Raw genomic sequence first — 26554 nt, forward strand, 5'->3', positions numbered from 1 at the left:
CTCTAGTATTTATTATTTAGCCTATTAGTAGGCTGCGATGTGTACTGACCGCCTCGAATAGTGGCACGGCATCGTGCTGTGGCGAGACAGTCTCACCATTAAACTTTTACTACACGGTTGTCTGACAGATAGCAGCACTGAACAGACTGTCACCATACTCGTGTAATAATATAAGATCATTGTTTTACGGTATAAACAAGTCGTGTATACTTTTACTACACGGTTGTCTGACAGATAGCAGCACTGGACAGACTGTCACCATACTCGTGTAATAATATAAGATCATTGTTTTACGGTATAAACAAGTCGTGTATACTTTTACTACACGGTTGTCTGACAGATAGCAGCACTGGACAGACTGTCACCATACTCGTGTAATAATATAAGATCATTGTTTTACGGTATAAACAAGTCGTGTATGGGTTTCCTGCAGATACGGTGGGAATCAATAAGTTAGGTTATGTTTGATTTTAATTTCTGTACCATTGACCCAGTGTGTGTTGTGATTAGTAACCGCAAACCCATGTTGGACTTGAGCCTGATGGAGATGTGTCCGATCAAGCCCAGTGCAGCCTGCCAGTTCAAGCCGAGCCTAGGCTCAGCGTTCATGCCACTCAGTCGACAGGCTGCCGCGTCCGCCTCCGCGTCTCACGAGCCTCCCACACAACTGTAAACACACAGTGAGTATATGTTCTTCTTGCAAGTAATAATTGGTAATGTTACATGAAGCATCTTCATTTAATTATGATTTAGTTCTGTCTTTAGCAGACTATTTTTCTACATAATAAGGTTGACTTGATTGTGCTTTGTCAAATGTGCTACAACAGTTGATTGACTGTGTTCATTTTTAGATACCTATTCGCTGTTTGTTTTTCAAACTTATTCAGGCTGAAGGCCTTAAGTTAACCCTTTTAGAATCAACTAATTATTGGTAGTAAGGATTTTCTGTTATAAAAAGTGTGTTATGAATTTGTTCACTATAAATGTGTATATTCAGCTATATTGCAACCACAAACCCTGTTATTGAATGTTTTGATGACTTGTGAGAAAAATAATTTAATGCAACAACATGAAGGAAATAAAATTTTACAGTTGGCAGCACTTGATAGTTGCAATGAAAAACCAATAATCTGTTGGGTTTGATTAGATAAATTTAGTGTCTTTACACTCAATTATAACGAACTAATGATTCTAGAGACCAATGTTTTATTCACTACTAGTTATGGTGCATATTGAGTTCAGCTCCATTTCACATTCCGCTAAGTGCAGCGTCTGCAGTCTGACACTGTCACAGACTTGACTCCTGGAATCTGGAGTCCTCGTTTCTCTGTCGAGTACTACTTAGTACTTGCTATGATTTCGGTATCCTTGAACTCCCCAGGGTATTATACAGTTAACAACCTGATGAGACAATAAGATTACACTGAATGGCTGCTATGTAAAGCAGACAGACCTTTGTAGCCAATCTGTCTCTCTGTCGAGTACCTTGGCAATACTATTCAGTACTTGCTATGATTTCGGTATCCTTGAACTCGCCCCAGGGTATTATACAGTTAACAACCTGATGAGACAATAAGATTACACTGAATGGCTGCTATGTAAAGCAGACAGACCTTTGTAGCCAATGTGTCTCTCTGTCGAGTACCTTGGCAATACTATTCAGTACTTGCTATGATTTCAGTATCCTTGATCGCCCCAAGTTAACAACCTGATGAGACAATAAGATTACACTGAATGGCTGCTATGTAAAGCAGACAGACCTTTGTAGCCAATCTGTCTCTCTGTCGAGTACCTTGGCAATACTATTCAGTACTTGCTATGATTTCAGTATCCTTGATCGCCCCAAGTTAACAACCTGATGAGACAATAAGATTACACTGAATGGCTGCTATGTAAAGCAGACAGACCTTTGTAGCCAATCTGTCTCTCTGTCGAGTACCTTGGCAATACTATTCAGTACTTGCTATGATTTCAGTATCCTTGATCGCCCCAAGTTAACAACCTGATGAGACAATAAGATTACACTGAATGGCTGCTATGTAAAGCAGACAGACCTTTGTAGCCAATCTGTCTCTCTGTCGAGTACCTTGGCAATACTATTCAGTACTTGCTATGATTTCAGTATCCTTGATCGCCCCAAGTTAACAACCTGATGAGACAATAAGATTACACTGAATGGCTGCTATGTAAAGCAGACAGACCTTTGTAGCCAATCTGTCTCTCTGTTGAGTACCTTGGCAATACTACTTAGTACTTGCTATGATTTCGGTATCCTTGAACACACCAGGGTATTATACAGTTAACAACCTGATGAGACAATAAGATTACACTGAATGGCTGCTATGTAAAGCAGACAGACCTTTGTAGCCAATCTGTCTCTCTGTTGAGTACCTTGGCAATACTACTTAGTACTTGCTATGATTTCGGTATCCTTGAACACACCAGGGTATTATACAGTTAACAACCTGATGACACAATATGATTACACTAAGTGGCTGCTATGTAAACCAGACTCTCTCTCTCTCTCTCTCTCTCTCTTTCTTTTTTTTCATTACCCAGTGACTAGGTTGGTCTGCTTGCTATTGTATTGCCCTGGTGGTTATGGTGCGTGCATTCATGGATACCGACATGGAAAGTACTAGATAATATTGCTGATGTCCTCTACTAGTTTCCGTCTTGCTGGACCCATTCAGATGGACGAGGACTCCAGATTCCAGGTGTCAAGTCTGTGACAGTGTCAGTTTTCAGATGCTGCACTAAGCAGAAAGTGGTCACTTGACTTAAAATGAGGATATTTATTCTCTAGTAGAGGGGAGATCCAGTTGAGAGGTTTCACAAGCCAGACAGCGGTATAAGACTGTTCACACGAAAGAATTAAATGGGCAATAAGACCATTAAAGCTATTTAAATCTCCTAGGGCAGATGGAACTTTTCCAGCCCTTCTTCAAGAGGGGCTGCACATCCTATTAAATACTCTTAATCATTCTGTTCAGAAGCAGTTAGGATATATTTAGGATATATTCCAGCCTTAGGATATATTCCAAAAAACTGGAGGACAGCACTGGTGGCGGAAAAAAGACAGGGATCCGACTCAACCCAACTCGTACAGACCCATAAGCTTAACCTCCTTCATGATGAAAACTGCAGAAAAAATAATTAACAGACACATATTAAGGTACGTAATATTACCGGATCACCCACTTAGTCCCACACAACACGCCTACATGGAAGGTAAATCAACCACCATTGCTCTCCACAGCTTAGTGGGAGAGGTGGAGAACACCTTCGAAAAAAAGGAAGCCCTAGTCAGCGTCTTTATGGACATTGAAGGAGCTTTCGACAGAGTAGCATATCAATCCATGGAGACTGGAACCTGGAGAAATTTTTTTTAAAACACTAACAGCCTTCCCGAGGCAACCAGGCTTAAAAAAACTCTCCAAACGGAGCACACTAACCCTATGGGGACCCTAGTAAAGGACAATGGTGACCTAACAGTGAATAGGAAGGAGACCTCAGAACTACTTCTGGAAACACACTTCCCGGGGGATCACCTAACTCGAAATGAGGATACATATTCTCTAATCAGGGGAGGATCCAGTCGGGAGGTTGCTAAAGCCAGACAGCAGTCTAATAGACTATTTACACATGAAAGAATTAAATGGGCTATAAGATAGTTTAAGCCATTTAAATCTCCTGGGACGGATGGAGTTTTTCCAGCCCTTCTTCAAGAGGGGCTGTATATACTTTTAAATACTCTTAGCATTCTGTTTAGAAGCAGTTTCGCCTTAGGGTACATACCAAAGAACTGGAGGATAGCACTAGTGGTGTTTGTGCGAAAGAACGACAGGGATCCGACAAAACCCAGCTCGTACAGACCCATAAGCCTAACCTCCTTCATGGTGAAAACTATAGAAAAAAGAATAAACAGACACATAAGGGACGTAATATTACCGGACCACCCACTTAGTCCCACACAACACGCCTACATGGAAGGTAAATCAACCACCATTGCTCTCCACAGCTTAGTGGGAGAGGTGGAGAACACCTTCGAAAAAAAGGAAGCCCTAGTCAGCGTCTTTATGGATATTGAAGGAGCTTTCGACAGAGTAGCATATCAATCCATGGAGACTGCTATGGAACGTTTTGGAGTTCCTTCAGATGTAGTCAAATAGATAGTAGTCCTCCTAAAAAGCAGACAAGTAAAGGCAAAGTACGGAGACGAATCTGCCGCAATCACGGTCCGAAAAAGGCTGCCCTCAGGGAGGAGTTCTGTCTCCTCTCCTGTGGGCGATGGTGGTAGTTGATCTTCTTAGCAAAGCAGAGAAGAGGGGAACAAGGCTACTATGCTACGGACAACCTACTGCTTATGGTCAAAGGAAAAAACAAAGGCACGCTGGAACGCCTAATTCAAAAAGAACTAAACCTCATAAGCAACTGGTGTCATGGGGAAGGTCTACAGATCAACCAATCTAAAACAAATATGATTACCTTTACCAGGAAGAGAAAGTTCCAGCTTACACAATCTGTTCTGGAGGGAATCAGCATAAACCAAACAAAAGAAGTGAAATACCTGGGTTTAATCCTGGATGAGAAGCTCACTTGGAACTCACATATTGAGAACAGAATATCCAAAGCAACAATGGCCCTTGGGGCCTGTAAGAGACTATTTGGATTTAAATGGGATTGAAACCCAAAGTGATATATTGGATCTACGAAACTATAATAAAACCGATGGTCACATATGCTGCCTTAGTGTGGTGATCGAAAGTAAAACAAACAACAGCTGCTAAAAGGCTACAGAGTCTTGAAAGTCTAGCTTGCTTAAGCATTACAGGAATGATGAGCTCCTGTCCAACACTAGCAATAGAAGCAGTCCTGGGATACACTCCTCTGGGGCAGGAGGTGATAAGAACAGTCGCTCTGAGTGCAATGAAGCTTGTAGGAACAAAGGTAATAAATACTACCTCCTTAGAAGGTCACATGAAGATAATGTAGGAATTTCCTGAGGCTGAAATGCTAACCAGTGTGTCAGAAGCAATGGTTAAGAAATACTCCTTTGAAAAAACCATATACTGTCTCTATCGATGGAAGGGAGAAATGGATTAAAAAGGAGGCCTACCCTACAAAAGGAGTCCTGAAGTTTTACACAGATGGTTCATGCTTTGATTCTAGAGCAGGATACGGAATACAAGGGCCAGGAGTCGACATGGCTGTACCCCTAGGAAGACATGCCACGGTTTTTCAGGCGGAGGTCATGGCAATAGAGTCATGTTCCAGAAGACTCATACAAATGAGGACAAAAGGATTAAAATACCTAGTACTTTCTGATAGTCAGGCTGCACTGAAGGCACTTGATGCCTGTTCGTTTGACTCGAAAGCAGTCTGGGAATGTAAGAATGCTCTAGCTGAGCTGGCAACGAATAACAGAGTAACACTCGGTTGGGTGCAGAGTCATAAGGGCATTCATGGAAATGAAAAAGCAGACATCCTCGCCAAAAAGGGAGTGGAATCCACAATGGTGGTCTGAGCTAGGTTGCGGGATAGCCTTCTCCAACAGTAAAGCTCTGGTCAAAGATTGGGAAAAGAGGATGAGAAACATTAATTTGAGTAAAGCTTCAGGATTAAGACCATCCAAAATGTTTATCTTCCTTACGTTAAAGGATGGGCAGCTCTCTTGGATCAGAATAAGGGGAATTTAAGACTGATATTAGGGATGTCGACAGGACATGGCCCCCTAAGGAAACATCTTATGAGGGTGGGCTTTAACAGACTGACGAATGCAGACTTTATGGAGAAGAGGAGGAATCAGCAGAGCATATTTGGTTAGATTGTCCTGCTATCTTAGAAACCCGGAAAAGATTCCTGGGAGCATATCTCCTCAGCCCCAAGGATATCAGAGAACAAGAGCCCTCAAATCTGATAGTTCTTTGTTTAAAGTTTATTTTTGACGATGGAGGGATTGTGAAGGAAACAGGATTTTTTCGGACATTTGCCATCGTTCAGTGATACAACAAATCAGTAACACCATGTAATACATAATTAGGATAGTTATACATATTAAGCATTAGTAATACATAATTAGCATTGTGGCACGCCAGGAGTCAGGAGTTACTGACTTAGGCGTGCCACAACGCTTTGGTATGATTTGTTTATTTTAACTTAGTTTGTAATTATGTATTAGGATAGTTATTTACCTGAAGAAGAGATCAGATTGCAGACTTCAAAACGTAGTGTTACTGAATTTTGTTTTACTGAATGATGGCAAATGTACAGAAAAATCCTGTTTCCGTCACAAATCTGATAGGCTTGTGCAAAAGCTTCGGACTTTGAGGACACAAATTAAAGTAAGGGTGGCGCAAAGGTCCTTCTAGGGCTAAGCATGGGGACAAACTGTCCTTTTCCCTCAGGACAAAAAAAAAAAAAGTGAAATGGAGCTAAACTCAGCATTCATAGGTTTTAATAGTTGTGCTTTTGACTTATGTTTTCAGATGACTTTTACAGTCCTTTCAATTACATCCCTTTCACATTTCAAAGTATTCTTTTTAATTGAATCACAATATATTTAAAAGGATCACATAATAATTTATTAATATTATCTAATATGTTGACATCTGACAACAAGTCCAAAGCTGTATGGAACCTAATAAATACATGATACGATACGATATACGATTAATGTATGATTCATGTAAGAGGTTGAGTCAATTCTTCTGTACAATGCTTTACAGTTTTTGAAGAGTATGCATCTGTACCACTGGATGTTTTATTTTTTAGACTGTGTATTACTTGTTTTACTTCTTTCCATGTTGTGGGAGTCAGATGAAATGGTTGTATTAAAGGGGTGTTTAGATCCTCTCCTAGTCTGCAATCTCCCAATTGTTGGTTGTTTTGCTGTATAGTCAGTTCAGCTATTTGAGTGAAATAGGTGTTTAGTTGTTCAGCTACCTGAATAGGGTTGTCTACCACTGCATTGTTAATGTTTAGCTTAGGACAGGATTTACTAGGTTGATTAGCATGGCTCTCTGTATATATTAGGTTCTATACAGCTTTGGTATTTTCCGGTTATTTTCATTTTGTTGTAGTGCTTTTAGTTTATTGTCGTACATCTTTTTCATATTTTCCATAGTTTTTTTGTCTTGCGCCTTTCCAATTATTTCATGGGCGTTTAGAGCTCTTAAATAGGCAGCTTTCATCTCGGCTGATTCTTGGTCATAGTAGTGAATTGGTTTAATCTTACTTTTATTCTTCCTTTGGGGGCAAGTGATGTCAAGGGCAGTTCGCAGTACTTCTTCAAATATATTGAATGCTAACTCTGCATCCTTAGCATTGTGGACAGTAAACCCAGCAGGGATCATTTCTGGCTGGTTTATACCTACCTGTTGAACCCACCACTGGGCACAGCAAAAACCGATGTGCCACTTCAATCTGGGCAACCTTATGGATGTCCAGTAGCGGCACATCATTAACCGCAAATGTTGAGATTCTGGGGTTCATGGGCAATTCGATAGGTTTAGTCTACTGTGGAAGATGACTGTTGGAGTTGGTGGGGTTTGTTCCCTTACCTCAGAGGTTCTTGTTAACCTCAACAAGGGTGTGCCACCCCCTGCCTACTTTGACTGGAGAGGCTGGTTCAGAGCTGGCCTCCCCTTCTTCCGGGATGACTTTGAGATGTAGTGCCCTAATTCTTCCTCATGGATCTCGATAGGAGGCGGCACCTACTCCCTAACCTTACCCATCCTGAATATCCTGTCACTCCGGAAGCAGCACAAAGGTTCTTACAGGACTAAGTGCAATTTATAAGCTTCTTGTCCTAAGAGAAAAAAAAAAAAAAAAAAAAAAAAAAAAAAAAAAAAAAAAAAAAAAAAAAAAAAAAAAAATTGTGGACAGTATCCCAATTTTTAATGGAAAGCAGTGACTTGAGCAAAATAGTTGTTTAGTTGTTCAGCTACCTGAATAAGGTTGTCTACCACTGCATTGTTAATGTTTAGGTTAGGACAGGTTTTACTAGGTTGTTAAGCATGGCTAAATAGCAAATTAAATGACTTGGCGATAAATCCTGACAAAACTACACAAGTGCATTTTAACAAGAAAAAAGTCCTACCTGCAAGCATCCCCAATATATCAGTGCTTAATCAGACTAAGTTTTTAGGTGTAACTCTAGACAGCGGCCTCACCTGGACAGATCATGTAAACAACATTTGCAGAAAGATCAGTACAGGTATCTACGTTGATAAACGTATCAAATGGGTTGGCACTCTGGAAGCGGCAAAAGTAGCCTACTATGCTTAGTAGAGTCTCACATTAGATACAGCCTCATAATCTGGGGAACCCCGTTAGGGAACCTTAAGAGAGTGCTTGTACTACAAAAGAAGGCAGTCAGGACCCTTGCAAACCTTGAGCTGCTGCAAAGCTGCTGACAGGCCTACCAGACCCTAGGCATACTTACAGTACCTGCACTTATCAATAAAGAAGTTTTGAATTTGAATGGTTGAATTATCAAGATATGTCCTGTTGCAGGATCAGGTCGAGAGGAACGCCAGACTTCCACAGTTTCCCATAGTCAGCATCACTTAACATTACAATAATATTACCTTCATAGTTTGTTGAACAATGATTGAATTATCAGGATGTGTCCTGTTGCAGGATCTGGTCATGTATTATTCTATAACTCTGTACAATATGTGACACAATAATTTTGACACTATTCTATGTACAATACCTTACTGTCTTATGAATAAAGAAGTTTTGAATTTGAATGGTTGAATTATCAAGATGTGTCCTGTTACAGGATTAGGTTGAGAGGAACGCCAGACCTCCACAGTTTCCCATAGTCAGCATCACTTAAAAGTACTGTAATATTACCTTCATAGTTTGTTGAACAATGATTGAATTATCAGGATGTGTCCTGTTGCAGGATCAGGTCGAGAGGACCGCCAGACCTCCACAGTTTCCCATAGTCTGCATCACTTAACAGTACAATAATATTACCTTCATAGTTTGTTGAACAATGATTGAATTATCAGGATGTGTCCTGTTGCAAGATCAGGTCGAGAGGACCGCCAGACCTCCACAGTTTCCCATAGTCTGCATCACTTAACAGTGCAATAATATTACCTTCATAGTTTGTTGAACAATGGTTGAATTATCAGGATATGTCCTGTTACAGGATCAGGTTGAGAGGAACGCCAGACCTCTACAGTTTCCCATAGTCGGCATCACTTAACAGTACAATAATATTACCTTCATAGTTTGTTGAACAATGATTGAATTATCAGGATGTGTCCTGTTGCAGGATCAGGTCGAGAGGACCGCCAGACCTCCACAGTTTCCCATAGTCGGCATCACTTAACAGTACAATAATATTACCTTCATAGTTTGTTGAACAATGATTGAATTATCAGGATGTGTCCTGTTGCAGGATCAGGTCGAGAGGAACGCCAGACCTCCACAGTTTCCCATAGTCGGCATCACTTAACAGTACAATAATATTACCTTCATAGTTTGTTGAACAATGATTGAATTATCAGGATGTGTCCTGTTGCAGGATCAGGTCGAGAGGACCGCCAGACCTCCACAGTTTCCCATAGTCGGCATCACTTAACAGTACAATAATATTACCTTCATAGTTTGTTGAACAATGATTGAATTATCAGGATGTGTCCTGTTGCAGGATCAGGTCGAGAGGACCGCCAGACCTCCACAGTTTCCCATAGTCGGCATCACTTAACAGTACAATAATATTACCTTCATAGTTTGTTGAACAATGATTGAATTATCAGGATGTGTCCTGTTGCAGGATCAGGTCGAGAGGAACGCCAGACCTCCACAGTTTCCCATAGTCGGCATCACTTAACAGTACAATAATATTACCTTCATAGTTTGTTGAACAATGATTGAATTATCAGGATGTGTCCTGTTGCAGGATCAGGTCGAGAGGACCGCCAGACCTCCACAGTTTCCCATAGTCGGCATCACTTAACAGTACAATAATATTACCTTCATAGTTTGTTGAACAATGATTGAATTATCAGGATGTGTCCTGTTGCAGGATCAGGTCGAGAGGAACGCCAGACCTCCACAGTTTCCCATAGTCGGCATCACTTAAACAGTACAATAATATTACCTTCATAGTTTGTTGAACAATGATTGAATTATCAGGATGTGTCCTGTTGCAGGATCAGGTCGAGAGGAACGCCAGAACTCCACAGTTTCCCATAGTCGGCATCACTTAACAGTACAATAATATTACCTTCATAGTTTGTTGAATAATGGTTGAATTATCAGGATGTGTCCTGTTACAGGATCAGGTTGAGAGGAACGCCAGAACTCCACAGTTTCCCATAGTCGGCATCACTTAACAGTACAATAATATTACCTTCATAGTTTAGTTGAACAATGATTGAATGAAAGTAGGAATTGAGTTCCAATTTATTCGAGCTTATATTGTTATTCCATTATTGATAGGGTTTTGAATTTTTGTAAATCTTGCAATGCAGTTATCGTTCAGTCAGGATATATTTTGTATTGCACAACAAATATAGACTGTCCGAGTGGTAATCTCCATCTATAAATAATCAAATTGAACTGCATCATGTACAAATTAAAATGTACAACTTCTTCACACACATAGCCACAGTCAATTGTGTGTAAAACCAAATTTGTGAAGACAAAAATTGTTTGTGATCTTTAAATATTTTTTTATGCCTAATAATGTTTTAGGCAATTTTAGATTTTTGAACCTGCTTGAATTTAAAAATGACTTTTTTAATTTGAAATACCACATTCCCCAAGAAATGTTAAAATGTGAGAAGGGCTAATTAGTTTTAAAACTAATAGGACCTGTGGTCTGATTGAATGAATTTACATTGTAGTTAGCAATTACATAACTAGTTCGGTTTGTCTTTCTAATGTAGACATCGGTTTTTCCTTTACGATTATAAATACATTACACACATAAATACTTGCTAGTAAGTATAAACTGGAAATATAACAGACTCAAAAACATACTAAAACTTCATGTTAAATATAAGAGACCAAATTTATAATTTTGTTTGGAAATAGCATATCATGGATAGATATCGGTATCCGTGACAATCAACGAACACGCGGTTGACATTTTGCATCTTCAGAACAGATGTGACTTACACATTCGAGCTGAACTCATACCATCTGCTTATTAAATCATTTACAGTTCTGCAGATATAGAATGTGTGTACAAGGTTTTAGGGAGAATATACATTTTGTAATTTTTTATTTACTGGTGATGTTATTCCTTGTTCTGTTTCGTTTGATTTTTCTTTTTATCATTGTCTTTACAGACAATGATTTTACTTTTAAAATTATTAGAGAGTTGCACAAAATTTATGGAAACCATCGTCCCTAGTTGTTATTTTATACAACTGTCTAAAAAATTGAATGATGTAATGGCACTTCCATACATCTTTTATTAAATAAGTGACTTTTCTCTGATTTTGAATAACATAAAGAGAGGGTCCTAGAAAAAGTTGTATACTGTGTTGAAAAATTATAAGACATGAAGAATTATTCATCCAAAGAAGTAAATTGTAAATAAATCTGAAAAAAATACAAAAATCACATTTTTATGTTTTGTACTAATTAGATTTAATTAATTAGCTATGCTATTTCGTAAAATATTTAACAAAAATGTCATTAAATAAGTATTTTAAGAATATTTAAAGTTAAAAAAAGCTTCTTACAAATTGGGTTACCTAAAAAGAAATTGCATATTTTTATAACTCCCTTCTCCCTGATTATTAAAGAAAATTCCAAAATTAAACTTAATCATTTAGTTTTATCCATTTTAAATAGAATTTTTGCTGATAATTTGTGAATTGTATGTAGATAAATAATGCGGCTTATTAAATGAAGTCAAGATATTATCCTGACTGAACATAGCGTCTAAGCAGAACTGAATTTTGCTGAGTTGCTTTGTACTTATAGCTTTATTGTTATTGTTGATTGTTTCAAAGTGCATTTAATATTTAACATTATCGTATCAATAATGAATTATTATGGTAATTAAAATTCTAAATTAGTAAATGATTATTATAATTTTTAGTATTGTATAAAATGTTTAATCTAAAAAAATTCTTGTTGAAATTTTTATTATTAATATAATATATACAACTATTGAATTTTTGTGGAGTGTTGAAAGATTTAGTAAGCAGTTAATGATTTCAAAATACTTATTGGAGAGAGACAGTTAAAAACATGCCTTAAAAGTTGTTTGGCAAATTAATAATTTAAAGCATATGACTAATATAATATTGAATTTATAACAATAACAATATAATTGATTTTTATGGTAATATAATGTTCTATTAAAAACCAAATTTATTAAATATAACATAATCAACTATTGGCCAATCAGTAACTTACCCTGAAATAAAAGGTATGTGAGGTTTCTAATTTCCTTTTATGGTTCATTTTAGTTTTATTGGTATATGAAAGGTAAAAGGGGTAAAATTGATGACTTTGGATCTGTAAAAAGGGCCTTCCTTATTTATTAAACTCAAAATTAAGTAGCTAAAAAGTCAAATGAAAATTTGAGACAGTAAATTTTTAAAAGAGATATTTCATATAACAAATAATATAAAAAATCGGTGTAGTTTTAAATTTACTTAATTGTATTAATGGAGGGAATTATTCAATAAATTATGGTGTATTCTTGAATTACATATATTAGTGTGGATTACAGAATAATTTCTCATTAACAGCATACTGGCGGGTGGTGTCACACTCATGTAAAGAGCAATGTCGAGAGTTGAGTTCAACTCTACTCCAATTAAATGCACTTTGAATGAATTTTTTTCATTATTATTGAAATATTCCGAATTATATTTGTTTCTAAAGTAAGATTTTTATGTTTGGAAGAAGAAAAGGTATTTTAAAATGTTAATTATTTTAAAAACTGAAAAGTTTTGACGTAATGCATTGTTCAGTCATAATGTGTCTTTAATTAGGTATAAGAATGTGACTTCCAGTCCCCACTCAGATCAGCACACCACACCCGTCTAGTTCGTATTCATCTTCACGCTGATGTTATAACAAAGAAGTTGTGGAAAAATTAATCAAAATTTTAAATATTCTATAGTTATACTGTTGGGCTGAACTATGACTTATTTTATGAATCGTTGATTTTTTTACTACTTATAAAAAACAGATCCATTACGACAAATACACACTAATAATAATATAGTGACATAAACTGAAATCTGACTTTGGTTTTATACTGTTGTCGATCATGTACTGGAGACGGTGAGGAGTGGGGACGAAGTCAAGTGGTGTAAGACTGTCTACGTTAGCTTAAGTTACCAGACCGGCGACGCTGGTCGCATTATACTCACCGCTGAGACGTCGAGAGATGAGCGTATTGTGGCAAACGGTGCACGTAGGTCACTCGAGTATATTTACATTAGTGATCAGAGTTTTTAGCATTCATAAAATATTTAATTAAGTGTACGATTGAATTACGTGTTTTTAACGTTTGAATATTTTTACAATAACGTATTGGCCTTGATATTTCTATTGGTAGAATGTATTATGTATGTAACACATTTTTATTGTGATTTCTCATTAACTTGCTGTGTTTTATGTAATTTTTAAGAAATTACTTCAATGTTTGTGTGGACAGGAGAGAAGTACATTTGGGGAAAATATGTTTTCTTCCTAATAGTTTCATGGTGATTAAGAAGTAGTTCAAAGTTTAATTTAATCTATTAGCTTATTCTCAGTTGGTACTGAGATGTTTTTTAAGTGATAATTTTGTACATTTTTATAGTTTAACTTGTTAGTTCCAAGTATTTGTTTCTACGAAAGGAGTAGAGTGCCTCACCGTGCCATAGTACGTCTCGGACAATTTCACTATACTCTTATATGCACCATTGTTGATGTTTGTAGGATGGGTGAATGCCTTAACATATTGTCGCATCTATTACGCCTTAAGCACGGTTATGTTCAGTATTATGCTCAGTTCGTCTGACGTTGCTCAAACGCTGCAAATTTTACAATGTGTTTATAGGGCTGGCTTGAATTATTTACTTTCTTTGGATTTGAGGATGCTTATTCAATTTAAATTTGACTCTGAATTGCCTCGATGGCGGTATTGTATATGAATTACTTGCACCTTGCGTATTTTATTGTATGCATGGAAAATTCTCACTGTTTGGATGATTGAAATGTTTGAATTATTTATTATATTAATACACTCTGAAATTCACTTATAAAATGCAGTGTTTATTGATTAGTATTTGATATGGTAGTCTCCTCGGATTATATTTACTGTCATGAGTGCATTCATAAAATTTTTACATAAATCACATTTCTTGACACGTTTTAATGTTTCAGTATTAAGATTAAAAATTAAAGATTATGTTACTTAAAAAGATTTTTAGAACGGTTAGTTTGTTTAGAAATAACTTAATGGGCAATCCAATTGATAAGTAGATAACATTACTTAACTACCTCAAATAAGTTTTGAAGTTGCAGAGACATTTTAACAACATTTTGTTGGTTTAAAATAGATTTTTCTTCTCTAAAGACTAAACATTTATGCGGTTCATCCGGATGATGATTGCCTAACTTCTTGACTTTTTGTAAAAAAGTTCAAGTAGATTTATGAATACATTAATTGTTGTTTTTTGATGAACCTGTATAGAGAAATCAAAGTTACGTTTATTAAATTTTGATTTAGCTCCAGTTCACCTTCCTTTTATTGCAGCGTCTGGTATCTGACGCTGTTTCAGACGTGACTCCTGGAATCTGGAGTCATGTTCGTCTGAAGAGATGTAAAGAAAGTCGATGACGAAAAAGCTCAAAACGAAACATTTACATCTTTTCAACATCAGAGACACCTAAACTCAAAATTCAATTGAATCAACCCTTCATACCATAGCTACGTTATGTGTACGTTTATTAATTGCCAAAAGCAGAATGTTCTTTGTATGTTCAGATGTTTTTGATCTGTAAAGACAATTTAATTGTATAATGAACCTTGTCTCGGCTTAAAAATATCTGTAACTTAGTGTTTGTTTTACAACTGGAAAAACCTAATTATTGTATAAAATATTAATGTTTGCTTTATTTAAAAAATGTAAATAATTTAATTATGAAGGATTAAGTGTTTGCCATTATTTATTTTGATTTCTTTCTTACTATGAAAGCTATTTTACTTCCTGTACTTGTTTTTAAAACTACATTTGAATTGTCTTTATTATGGTAGTTATTTTTATGAATTTCTGTCAAAATAATAGTTCTTACAACTTCAATTTCTATTTTACAGAAACTATAGATAAAATTAATATTCTCAAACATGTGAAATGGGTTTACAGCAAATGTTTCAAACTGATGATTTATATAAATGTTCCAAGTGAATGCATAATACTGGATGTAACGACAGTGTGTTTGATACGTTACGTCTGGTATTCTCCGTTATGTACCAGAAACTTCTACAATATTTGTTTAGAATTATGAATTTAGCTAGAGGCTGGGAACGAAATAGTATGTATCGGTGTGTGCTTGTACAGGATAATAACAATTGTCAGATACATATTGTACAGTTTGTTTTAATATTTTAGTGATGTTTTATTTTTGTTGTAGCATGTACAAGTTAATTTGTAAGAGTTTTTGTTATCATTATTTTGTTTGGAATATACAAATTGATTTTTATGATCCCTAGAATTTGATTTGTAAACTGAAGAATTATTTTTAATTATTTATCACTTGTTAATATTTTGATAAAAGTACTAATGTATAATATAAAATTTGTTTATAAAACTGTTGAATTGTTTAATGGTATTTTGTAGTATTTTTCACCAAGAAGATTTAAAACTAACTTTTTAGTTACAATGAGATTTTAAAATGTATTATTTATTTTGCATGTTGTCACATAATAACATATTACAGAAAAAAATGTATTTGAAAAACATGTAGTCCAATAAAAATTTTACATTGTAAAAATATTAAGTAAAATTTCCAAAAATTAATGCGGACACAAATTTTCATTTGGAATATAAAATGTCAGCCTATTCCTCTAGTAACAATTTTAGGTACAGAAAAACCCCTCCAGACATAAACCGTACGTGACAGCGTAAATTGCTCGGAACAGACCAAGAGCCACAGGGTTATCACTGCCAAGAGGTAATAATCAGAACAGCTCTCACTGCCATGGGTTGCTTTAGAAGCACTGCCACACAATTGGATGAAAAGTTGGCTCTTGCACAAGTATCGGATAATCAAATAAGCGTGTGCTGAAAGAAACCAAAGGAGGGGTTTGATTAAGATTGCCATTTCACTGCCTCAAAGTGACAGAACTAATCGAGTTAGCAAATGTGGATCCTTGCCATGCATGAAGTTTTAATTAGAGCAAAATCAAAACTCGAATGAAGACAATACATTCAGAAGGGTAGTGGAAGACGTTAAATTTTTGATGACGGAAAATTATAACAAGTAAATTATGAAATGAAAGAATAAAAATAAGTGTAAAATATGAGAATGGGACAATCAGTGGGATATTTGCCAAATTATAAGGATAATTTGAAGTTTCTTTAATGGCATCAAATAAAGAAACAGCCAATTTATTCTAAGTTCTCAACCCTTGATGAGTGCCAAATAAAATTATTTAGATAAAGATCAATTAATTGTTGGTCTATTTTTGCCTGACTACCATGAGCACATTGATGATTGATTAATGCCATTTTGGTCACAAGTTCCAATAAAGACTTGAGTTCAATGTTGGTCAACTCCTACGATGCTCCCTTAAGGTGCTATATCAGTGGGAGCTCAAACTCAGTTTGAAAACATATAATTGAACTACGAAGCTTATGTTTATAAATAGCCGAGGTTATATTATGTAATTAAGAAATCAAATTATAAACAAGTATATAATTGATAACATTGTGTCATGTTTTTTCATGTTACAAAGATTCGTACTGATCTCAGATAAGTTAACTGTAAGAGAACAGTATTAAAAGACCACTTTGGTCGGATTTAATAAGTACTAACGTAATTTATATCTATGACGAGTAAAATATCCTCAGTTTTTTCAGAGATCCTTAAAAAGGACTAAAAAAAAAAGAAATGCTTAAATATTCCTGCAAGAAATAAACTGCTCATCAAAGCAATAAAGATTTTTGAAGAGGATTAAAACAAAATAAGAATTTTTCACACAATTTAAAAAGTAGTTGATTTGCTACTTCGTCTGTAGTTTGGCATTTCTTCACTTGTTGTATAAAACATACAGGACAAGTAGTTGATAACAAAAACCAAAATAAAGAAGGGCTATTAATTTTAATTTGTTTTGTTTTTTAAACTGCTTTGTTTGAAAGGTTTTGATTTCTTTTACTGTATTTTAACACATTATTTTAAATTTACATTTGCCATCATCAATGTATTTATAAATATATACATATATATTTGTAAAAATTGATAGGCCCTTGTTTAAAATTTAATTTTTATTCTATATTATTTTATCTCAAACCCTTTTATATATCCGATTAAAAGAATTACTTTTAACTATAAATTAAACAAATCATAATTTTCACTCTCTGAGATGTCCCTTAAACATAGTTTTTTTAATGAACAGCACACCATGTTTATGCATATTTTTTACAGTATTATTTATAGATCAGCATATTGAAGTTACAATATATTGTCAGCATTATATACAAACATAATTATTATAGTACTTAATATCCGACATGAAATAATTTTGTAGGATTCTTTTTATGTAGGTGATTTTGCATTGAAGATAACAATGTTTGATATGTTAACATTTTTGTATATTCCTACAGCAATTTAGATATGTTTTCGACGCAGACGGTAGGAGCAGTGGAAGTACGGGTCTGATTGTATATATATGTTGCAGACCAGTTTTACCAAGAAGTACAAGTGTAAATATTGTTGACTTTCGCTCAATAGAGTTTGATTGTGATTATAATCAAAAGTTGTACAAATTCTTGATGCTGTTTGCCCTTTGTTATTTAAGTCACTGCAACGTTGTACAGGTAGGAAAAACTATTATTTTTTGTAACTCCCCTATTCTATCGGAATAAAATGCAATAAGAAATAAACATTTGTTGTTTTTTCCTCACCTTTTCAATCGTATTATACTGAACCTACTGTTAGAGGTGGAACGCCTAAGGTCTACAGTCTGCAGCATGTACACAGGGCACACACAGCAGCAGACAGTCTGCAGCATGTACACAGGGCACACACAACAGCAGACAGTCTGCAGTATATACACAGTGCACTCACAGCAGACAGTCTACAGCATGTACACAGAGCATACACAGCAGCAGACAGTCTGTAGCAAGTACACAGTGCACTTACAGCAGCAGACAGTCTGCAGCATGTACACAGGGCACACACAGCAGCAGACAGTCTGCAGTATGTACACAGGGCACACACAGCAGCAGACAGTCTACAGCATGTACACAGAGCATACAGCAGCAGCAGCAGACAGTCTACAGCATGTACACAGAGCACACACAGCAGCAGACAGTCTACAGCATGTACACAGCAGAGCATACACAGCAGCCGACAGTCTGTATTGTTGATCTTTAATAGTAGTTTATTTATTGTTGATATTTTTGTGAAAATTGGCAATTAAATATTTTGCCACGGAATTTACTGTTCAGATACATGTTCTGTTAAACTTTGAAAATGCATGTTGTTACTTTCTTGAATGTTAAAAGTGTTGATATAATCATGAACTAATAATTGTAACAAGACTGGCTGACAACTATAATGTATGCCGTAATTAATTTTGTTTCTTATGTCAATAGTATTTCCACACGAGATCTGTGAGCTCTTGGAATGTTTAAAAAAATTGTAAACTTTCTTTAAATAGAGCATATGTCTACTGTCTACAGTGCACTCACAGTAGACAGTCTGCAGTATGTACACAGGGCACACACAGCAGCAGACAGTCTGCAGTATGTACACAGGGCACACACAGCAGCAGACAGTCTGCAGCATGTACACAGGGCACACACAGCAGCAGACAGGCACACACAGCAGCAGACAGTCTGCAGCATGTACACAGGGCACACACAGCAGCAGACAGTCTGCAGTATGTACACAGGGCACACACACAGCAGCAGACAGTCTGCAGTATGTACACAGGGCACACACAGCAGCAGACAGTCTGCAGCATGTACACAGGGCACACACAGCAGCAGACAGTCTGCAGTATGTACACAGGGCACACACAGCAGCAGACAGTCTGCAGCATGTACACAGGGCACACACAGCAGCACACAGTCTGCAGCATGTACACAGGGCACACACAGCAGCAGACAGTCTGCAGTATGTACACAGGGCACACACAGCAGCAGACAGTCTGCAGTATGTACACAGGGCACACACAGCAGCAGACAGTCTGCAGTATGTACACAGGGCACACACAGCAGCAGACAGTCTGCAGTATGTACACAGGGCACACACAGCAGCAGACAGTCTGCAGTATGTACACAGGGCACACACAGCAGCAGACAGTCTGCAGTATGTACACAGGGCACACACAGCAGCAGACAGTCTGCAGTATGTACACAGGGCACACACAGCAGCAGACAGTCTGCAGTATGTACACAGGGCACACACAGCAGCAGACAGTCTGCAGCATGTACACAGGGCACACACAGCAGCAGACAGTCTGCAGCATGTACACAGGGCACACACAGCAGCAGACAGTCTGCAGTATGTACACAGGGCACATACAGCAGCAGACTAGCAGACAGTCTGCAGCATGTACACAGGGCACACACAGCAGCACACAGTCTGCAGTATGTACACAATTTACTCACAGCTGTGCAGGCCATCAGGAGTTTAGCAGTAGCACATCAATGTCCACAAATGTCGAGATATTGGGGAGCAAAGGTAGATCAATAAGTCTCTACTGGATAGGATGACTTTTGAAGTTGTTGAGGCCCTAAGTGTTAGGGCTGTTGCTAGCCTAAGGGCACAAAGGCATGCCACATCCTCTCTCTGCTTGCTTTAACTAGAGAAGCTGGCCTCCCCTTCTTCCAAGGATATATGATTAGAGAGTAATGTCCAATATTATTTCTAATGGATCTCGAAGATTTTATTTTAATTACTATTCTATAAAATTGATTGTGTGTGTTGTATTGCTTAGCATAACCAAATTTTGGCCAAAACATATGAAGAATGTGTAGTTTGTTTTATATAAATGTTCTTATATTTACTCACTGGAGATTTTTCTCTACCGTGGTTACTCACATTTGAGTAATAAAAGAATAACATGATAATGAAGAGGTTGCTATTATGCAACTCCAGTCAACAATGTCATGCTGACATCATATCATAGAGAATGAAATACAATGCAAAATTTGTGTTTTATGCATTTAGCCGGTGTAGCGATGTACCCATCGCTTACTGAACCTAGTAGTATTTGAAAATCTCGTAAGCCAACTACATTATGATATGGAGAAATCCGACACATAATGTCAGGTCATATTAACCAGATATCTACTATCCAATATATCAGACCTGGAGTCAATGCAATATAAAACCTCAATATAAAATAATTAAAATTAACATATTTTATTCATACATTTGGGGGGGGGCACCATCTTTGTTGGTTTCTTGAAGTTTTAGAAACTAATATTTTCAAAAATTAACATATTTTATTCATACATTTGGGGGGGGGGGCACCATCTTTGTTGGTTTCTTGAAGTTTTAGAAACTAATATTTTCAAAAATTAACATATTTTATTCATACATTTGGGGGGGGCACCATCTTTGTTGGTTTCTTGAAGTTTTAGAAACTAATATTTTCAAAAATTAACATATTTTATTCATACATTTGGGGGGGGGGCACCATCTTTGTTGGTTTCTTGAAGTTTTAGAAACTAATATTTTCAAAAATTAACATATTTTATTCATACATTTGGGGGGGGGGCACCATCTTTGTTGGTTTCTTGAAGTTTTAGAAACTAATATTTTCAAAACAAAAGAAAAAGGATTACAACACAATAATCAAACTTAGGATAGTTGAAATATGTTTAATTGGAAGTGGATCTCTTGGTTTTTTAGCATCAATATTTTATATACACGAGATGTGTTTTGAAAGTAAGTACCGTTTACAAAAAAAATTGTTTTTCAACACAATTTTATTTCTACATAAACGCTCAACCTTAAACAATTTTTCAACATAGTTTCCACTGATGTTCAAACACTTGTTGAAGCGGGTGATCAATTTGTATTATGCCCCCTTTTATAATAATATTTGTATTATTATACACCCTCTTCGTAGGTTTTATTTTTTTTCCTTCCTGAGGGAAAAGGACAGTTCGCTTAGTCCTAAAAGGACCTTTGCGCCTCCCTTACTTTAATTTTGTGCCCTCAAAGACTGAGGCTTTTGCAAAAACCAATCAGATTTAAGGGCTCCTGTTCTCTAATGTCCTTGGGGCTGAGGAGATATGCTCCCAGGTATCTTTTCCGAGTCTCTACGATGGCAGGACAATCTAACCAAATGTAACTCCTCCTCCTCTCCAGAGTCTACATTCGTTACTCTGACTAGGGCCTACCTTCATAAGGTGCTTCCTCAGAGGGCCATGTCCTGTCAACATTCCTAATATCAGTCTTATATCCTCCTTATTCTGGTCTAGGAGAGCTGTCCAACCTTTAGCGTAAGAAGAGATAAACAATTTGGATAGTCTTAAACCTGAGGCTCTACTCCAATTATTGTGTCTTGTCCTCTTTTCCCAATCTTTGACCAGAGCTTTAATGTTGGAGAAGGCTATCCCACAACCTGGCTCAGGCCCCACCAATGTGGATTCTGCTCCCTTTTTGGCGAGGATGTCCGCTTTTTCATTCCCATGAATACCTTCATGACCTGGTACCCAACCTAGTATTACTCTGTTATTCAGTACCAGCTCTGCTAGAGCATTCCTGCATTCCCAGACCGCTTTCGAATCAAACGAACAGGTATTCAGTGCAACCTGACTATCAGAAAGTATTAGGTATGATAATCCTTTTGTCCTCAATTGTATGAGTCTTCTGGAACATGACTCTATTGCCATGACCTCCGCCTGAAAAACCGTGGCATGTCTTCCTAGGGGCACAGCCATGTCAACTCCAGGTCCATGTATTCCGTATCCTGCCCTAGAGTCTAGGAGTGAACCATCAGTGAAAAACTTCAGGACTCCTTTTGTAGGGTAGGCCTCCTTTTTAATCCATTCCTCCCTACTTCCGATAGAGACCGTATATGGTTTTTCAAAGGAGTATATCTTAACCATAGCATCTGATACTTTAGTTAGCATTTCAGCCTCAGGAAATTGTTGCAATATTTTTATGTGGCCTTCTAAGGAGGTAGCATTTATTACCTTTGTTCCTAGAAGCTTCATTGCGCTTATCGCAGCTGTTCTCATCACCTCCTGGCCAAGAGGAGTGTAACCCAGGACCGCTTCGATTACTAGTGTTGGGCAGGAGCTCATCGCTCCCGTGATGCTTAAGCAAGCTAACCTTTGAAGACTCTGTAGCCTTTTTGCAGCTGTTGTTTGTTCTACTTTCGGCCACCACACTAAGGCAGCATATGTGACCATTGGTTTTATTATGGTTTCGTAAATCCAATATATCACTTTGGGTTTAAGTCCCCATTTAAATCCAAAAAGTCTCTTACATGGCCATTATTGCTTTGGATATCCTGTTTCTAATATGGAAGTTCCAAGTGAGCTTTTCATTCAGGATTAAACCCAGGTACTTTACTTCATTTGTTTGGTTAATGCTGATTCCCTCCAGAACAGGTTGTGATAGCTGGAATTTTCTTTTCCTGGTGAAGGTAATCATATTTGTTTTTGATGGGTTGATCCGTAGACCTTCCCCATGACACCAGTTACTTATGAAGTTAAGTTCTGTTTGTATTAGGCATTCCAGCATGCCTTTGTTTTTTCCTTTAATCATAAGCACTAGGTCGTCCGCATAACATAGTAGCCTAATTCCCCTCTTCTCTGCTTTGCTTAGGAGATCATCTACTACCATCGCCCACAGGAGAGGAGACAAAACTTCCCCCTGGGGGCAGCCTCTTTGGCCCGTGATCGCGGCAGATTCGTCTCCATACTTTGCTTCCACCTGTCTGCTTTTTAGGAGGGCTACTATCCATTTGACTACATCTGAAGAAACTCCAAAACGTTCCATCGCAGTCTCCATGGATTGATATGCTACTCTGTCGAAAGCTCCTTCAATGTCCATAAAGACGCTGACTAGGGCTTCCTTTTTTTCGAAGGTGTTCTCCACCTCTCCCACTAAGCTGTGGAGAGCAATGGTGGTTGATTTACCTTCCATGTAGGCGTGTTGTGTGGGACTAAGTGGGTGATCCGGTAATATTACGTACCTTATGTGTCTGTTTATTATTTTTTCTATAGTTTTCACCATGAAGGAGGTTAGGCTTATGGGTCTGTACGAGCTGGGTTTTGTCGGATCCCTGTCGTTCTTTTGCACAAACACCACTAGTGCTATCCTCCAGTTCTTTGGTATGTATCCTAAGGCGAAACTGCTTCTAAACAGAATGCTAAGAGTATTTAAAAGTATATACAGCCCCTCTTGAAGAAGGGCTGGAAAAACTCCATCCGCCCCAGGAGATTTAAATGGCTTAAACTATCTTATAGCCCATTTAATTCTTTCATGTGTAAATAGTCTGTTAGACTGCTGTCTGGCTTTAGCAACCTCACGACTGGATCCCCCCCTGATTAGAGAATATGTATCCTCATTTCGAGTTAGGTGATCCCCCGGGAAGTGTGTTTCCAGAAGTAGTTCTAAGGTCTCCTTCCTATTCACTGTTAGGTCACCATTGTCCTTTACTAGGGTCCCCATAGGGTTAGTGTGCTTCGTTTGGAGAGTTTTTTTAAGCCTGGTTGCCTCGGGAAGGCTGTTAATGTTTTTAAAAAAATTTCTCCAGGTTCTTCTTTTATTCGTTCTAAGTTCTTTTTTATATTCATTGTGGGCCTGTAGATAAGGGAGCCAATCGTCTGTCCTTTTTACCCATTTTAATAATTTCCTAGTTTTATTTCTTAATGTCTCCAACCTCCCAGTCCACCACGGCACGTCCTTCTTCAACCAGTTTTGCTTGGGAGGGCAGTTTTTCTCATAGGCCTTTATTACAGCTTGCTCTACATTTGTGCAGACCTTTCTAATTCAAATTCATTTTTCTGGAAGGGTGCTATTTCTTCCAACTCTTCTACTAGGGACACTCGGTATCCTTTCCAGTTGGTAGATTTAGGAACCCTGTGGGTCACGTATCTTTCCCCTATCTCCTCTATGTCGAACCTAATAGGGCAGTGGTCCGATAGTGAGGCCTCCTGTTTTTGAGGCCTGTAGATAGGGTTATGTCTAGGACTTCTTTCCTAGTTCTAGAATATAAAGGTTGGGCTTGACCCTCTATTTTCTAATACTAAATCATTGCTGAACATAAACTGTAGAAGTTCCTCACCTCTTTGGTTTATGTTTGTGCTTCCCCAATATGTATGGTGAGCATTGCAGTCGCAACTGAGAATGAGGGCCGAACCTCTGTCTCTGTAATAGTCTTTCTATTTCTTTCGGTGGGCAGCTTGTTGACGGGTTGGGGAAATATGCTGAGGCTATAGTAACCTCTCTGACCCCTTGCAGTGATGCCACTTTCACTGTAGCCACCACCAGATCTCTTGTTATCAGATCTGTAATAGGAAAGGCTGTTATTAGTTTTGAAGTTAGAATACAAGTTCTTGGGTTTTCAATTGTCCGATCATATATGAGATTACCTACCTGATTCATCAATCCTCTCATGCAACCTCTATTGATCCAAGGTTCCTGGATTAGGGCGATATCCAGGCCTGTTGAGATAAACCTTCTTCCCAAGATGTCAGTTGTGCCCTTTGCATGGTGTAGGTTTATCTGTATTAGGCGCATATTTACGCCTTTTTCCCACCTCCCCCTGGTGATCCATCCCTGTCTCTTCTTTTGAATTGTTTGGAGATTCTGTCCCCTTTTCTTCCTCGATCTGAGACGGATGGTCCTTTAAGAGAGGGTCCCCTCTTCAAGAAGAGAGAACAGGTTGGTTTTTCATTTTCGACCGCTGCAATGGCTTGTGGAGTAGACCTTTCAGGTAAGGTATGACACCTTCGTGGTCTCCTCCACTTCCATCTCTTCAGCGGTGCTTTTTTCCGTGGTGACCGTCTCAGATTTCTCTGAAGTCTCCTCTTCCCTTGTGGGTTTTTCTGTGTTACCTTGGTGTTTCTTTTTCAGTCTAAGCTGAATTTTCCAAACTTGTAGCCGATCCATGGACCCTCCTTTTTAAGTTTGTTTGCTGTGACGCAGTCTACTGCTAGGGTAAGCAGTACTGACTTTCCCTCATCGCTCCTACGCAGAACGTTCCATTCTCCGACAGAAAGCTCTTTATTTTGTACTTTTAGGAACTTCATTATCTTGTCAGTGGTTTCGTGTATACTATCAGGAAGATAGACAGTCGCAATTCTTGCACGAGGGATTTCTTCCTCTGGTACAATCCTCAGATTGGCCCCTTCCCAAGGCTTGAGAGAGTCTTGCTTTCCCTTAAGCCATTCAGCTGTTTCGGTGTTTTCACAGGTGAAGATCAGAACCCCTTGTCTCCTGTTCCTCCACGATAGCTTCCAGGATGAAGCTCTGGATCTCCTCCATCTGTTCTTTCTGTTGTGAGTAGGGTCTCGGGAAAATTGGAGTGTACCCCCACCCTTATACCTGCTACCGCTTGTTTGTAAGAAGGTTTCTGGGGTTGTCCAGATTGCTCCTTATGTTCCCCCTGTCTTTCTTCGTTCTTTGTTTTCTTCCGGAGTGGATCCATCAGAGTGAGGTCTTTTTGGTTTCTTTCCCTCCTTTTGTTTGTTCAGTTGTTTGTTTTTTCCTTCTGGAATTGGTTTTAAGGCCAATTCCCTGGCTTCTTCCTGAGAGTACCCTCTTTTCCGAAACCAGATCATGCGTTTCCTGGCGGCTCCACATAGTTTAGGCAGTACTGGGAGCTGTCTCTCGACTTTTGCTCCCTCTTCCTTCTGGTGATCGCCCTCCAGTATTGCATCTTCTTCATCAGTTTCGACTCTGACCGAGTTGGAGGTTTTAGGACTTCTACTAGGAAGTCCGCCTGTTTTTTGGTTTTGTTCAGGATTGCTAGGGTCAGAGTCCATCATCAATCCCTCTATGTTTTGTGAATTTTCATTCACTTTTTGAGTGCTACAAGAGCTCTCTGGTTTTGTTTCATTATTTTTTAATTGTGTACTCATTTGTGTTCCCACGAGTAGCGGAGATCTAAAGGTCACCCCAAGCATTGTCCCGCTCTACTTGGGGAAGGCTAGGTTTAAACTGGAGGTCGCCAGGTATCCAGAGTTCGCATATTTACGACCAAGCTCTCCCTTGATCACGCAGCCCTCGGCATATTCTGTTCCACCTTGGCTTGGATACAGAAGGAAATCTAGATTTAGGATAGTTTAGGATAGATTGTTGGGAAGATTACCCGACAGGTGAGAGTAGTAAGAAAAGAAAAATTAATGTTGTGGGATAGTTTACAGTTGAA

General features: G+C 37.9%; 2 protein-coding genes across 5 annotated transcripts in view; one reads left to right on the plus strand and one right to left on the minus strand.

The window, feature by feature from the left end:
- LOC124366465 (glucocorticoid-induced transcript 1 protein-like) overlaps positions 1 to 15811 on the plus strand; it is a 66386-nt gene extending 50575 nt beyond the window's left edge. Inside the window, exons 8-9 of one of the 4 annotated variants that reach the window (XM_046823042.1) lie at positions 511 to 680; positions 10302 to 15811. In XM_046823042.1, coding sequence (XP_046678998.1) covers positions 511 to 673 — 163 coding nt within the window. In that variant the 3' untranslated portion in view covers positions 674 to 680; positions 10302 to 15811. The other 3 variants (XM_046823044.1, XM_046823045.1, XM_046823043.1) reach the window with 3 other exon arrangements.
- A 3084-nt stretch (positions 15812 to 18895) lies between these two features.
- Positions 18896 to 25668, minus strand: LOC124366909 (keratin-associated protein 5-1-like). Its single transcript, XM_046823509.1, has 3 exons — positions 25595 to 25668; positions 24634 to 24689; positions 18896 to 19797 (listed from the first exon to the last, which is right to left on the minus strand). Exons 1-3 carry the CDS (start codon positions 25666 to 25668, stop codon positions 18896 to 18898), a joined length of 1032 nt encoding a protein of 343 aa, XP_046679465.1.
- Between the last annotated feature and the right edge of the window lie 886 nt (positions 25669 to 26554).

Source organism: Homalodisca vitripennis, chromosome 7 (assembly GCF_021130785.1).
Source record: "Homalodisca vitripennis isolate AUS2020 chromosome 7, UT_GWSS_2.1, whole genome shotgun sequence".
NCBI lineage: Eukaryota > Metazoa > Arthropoda > Insecta > Hemiptera > Cicadellidae > Homalodisca > Homalodisca vitripennis.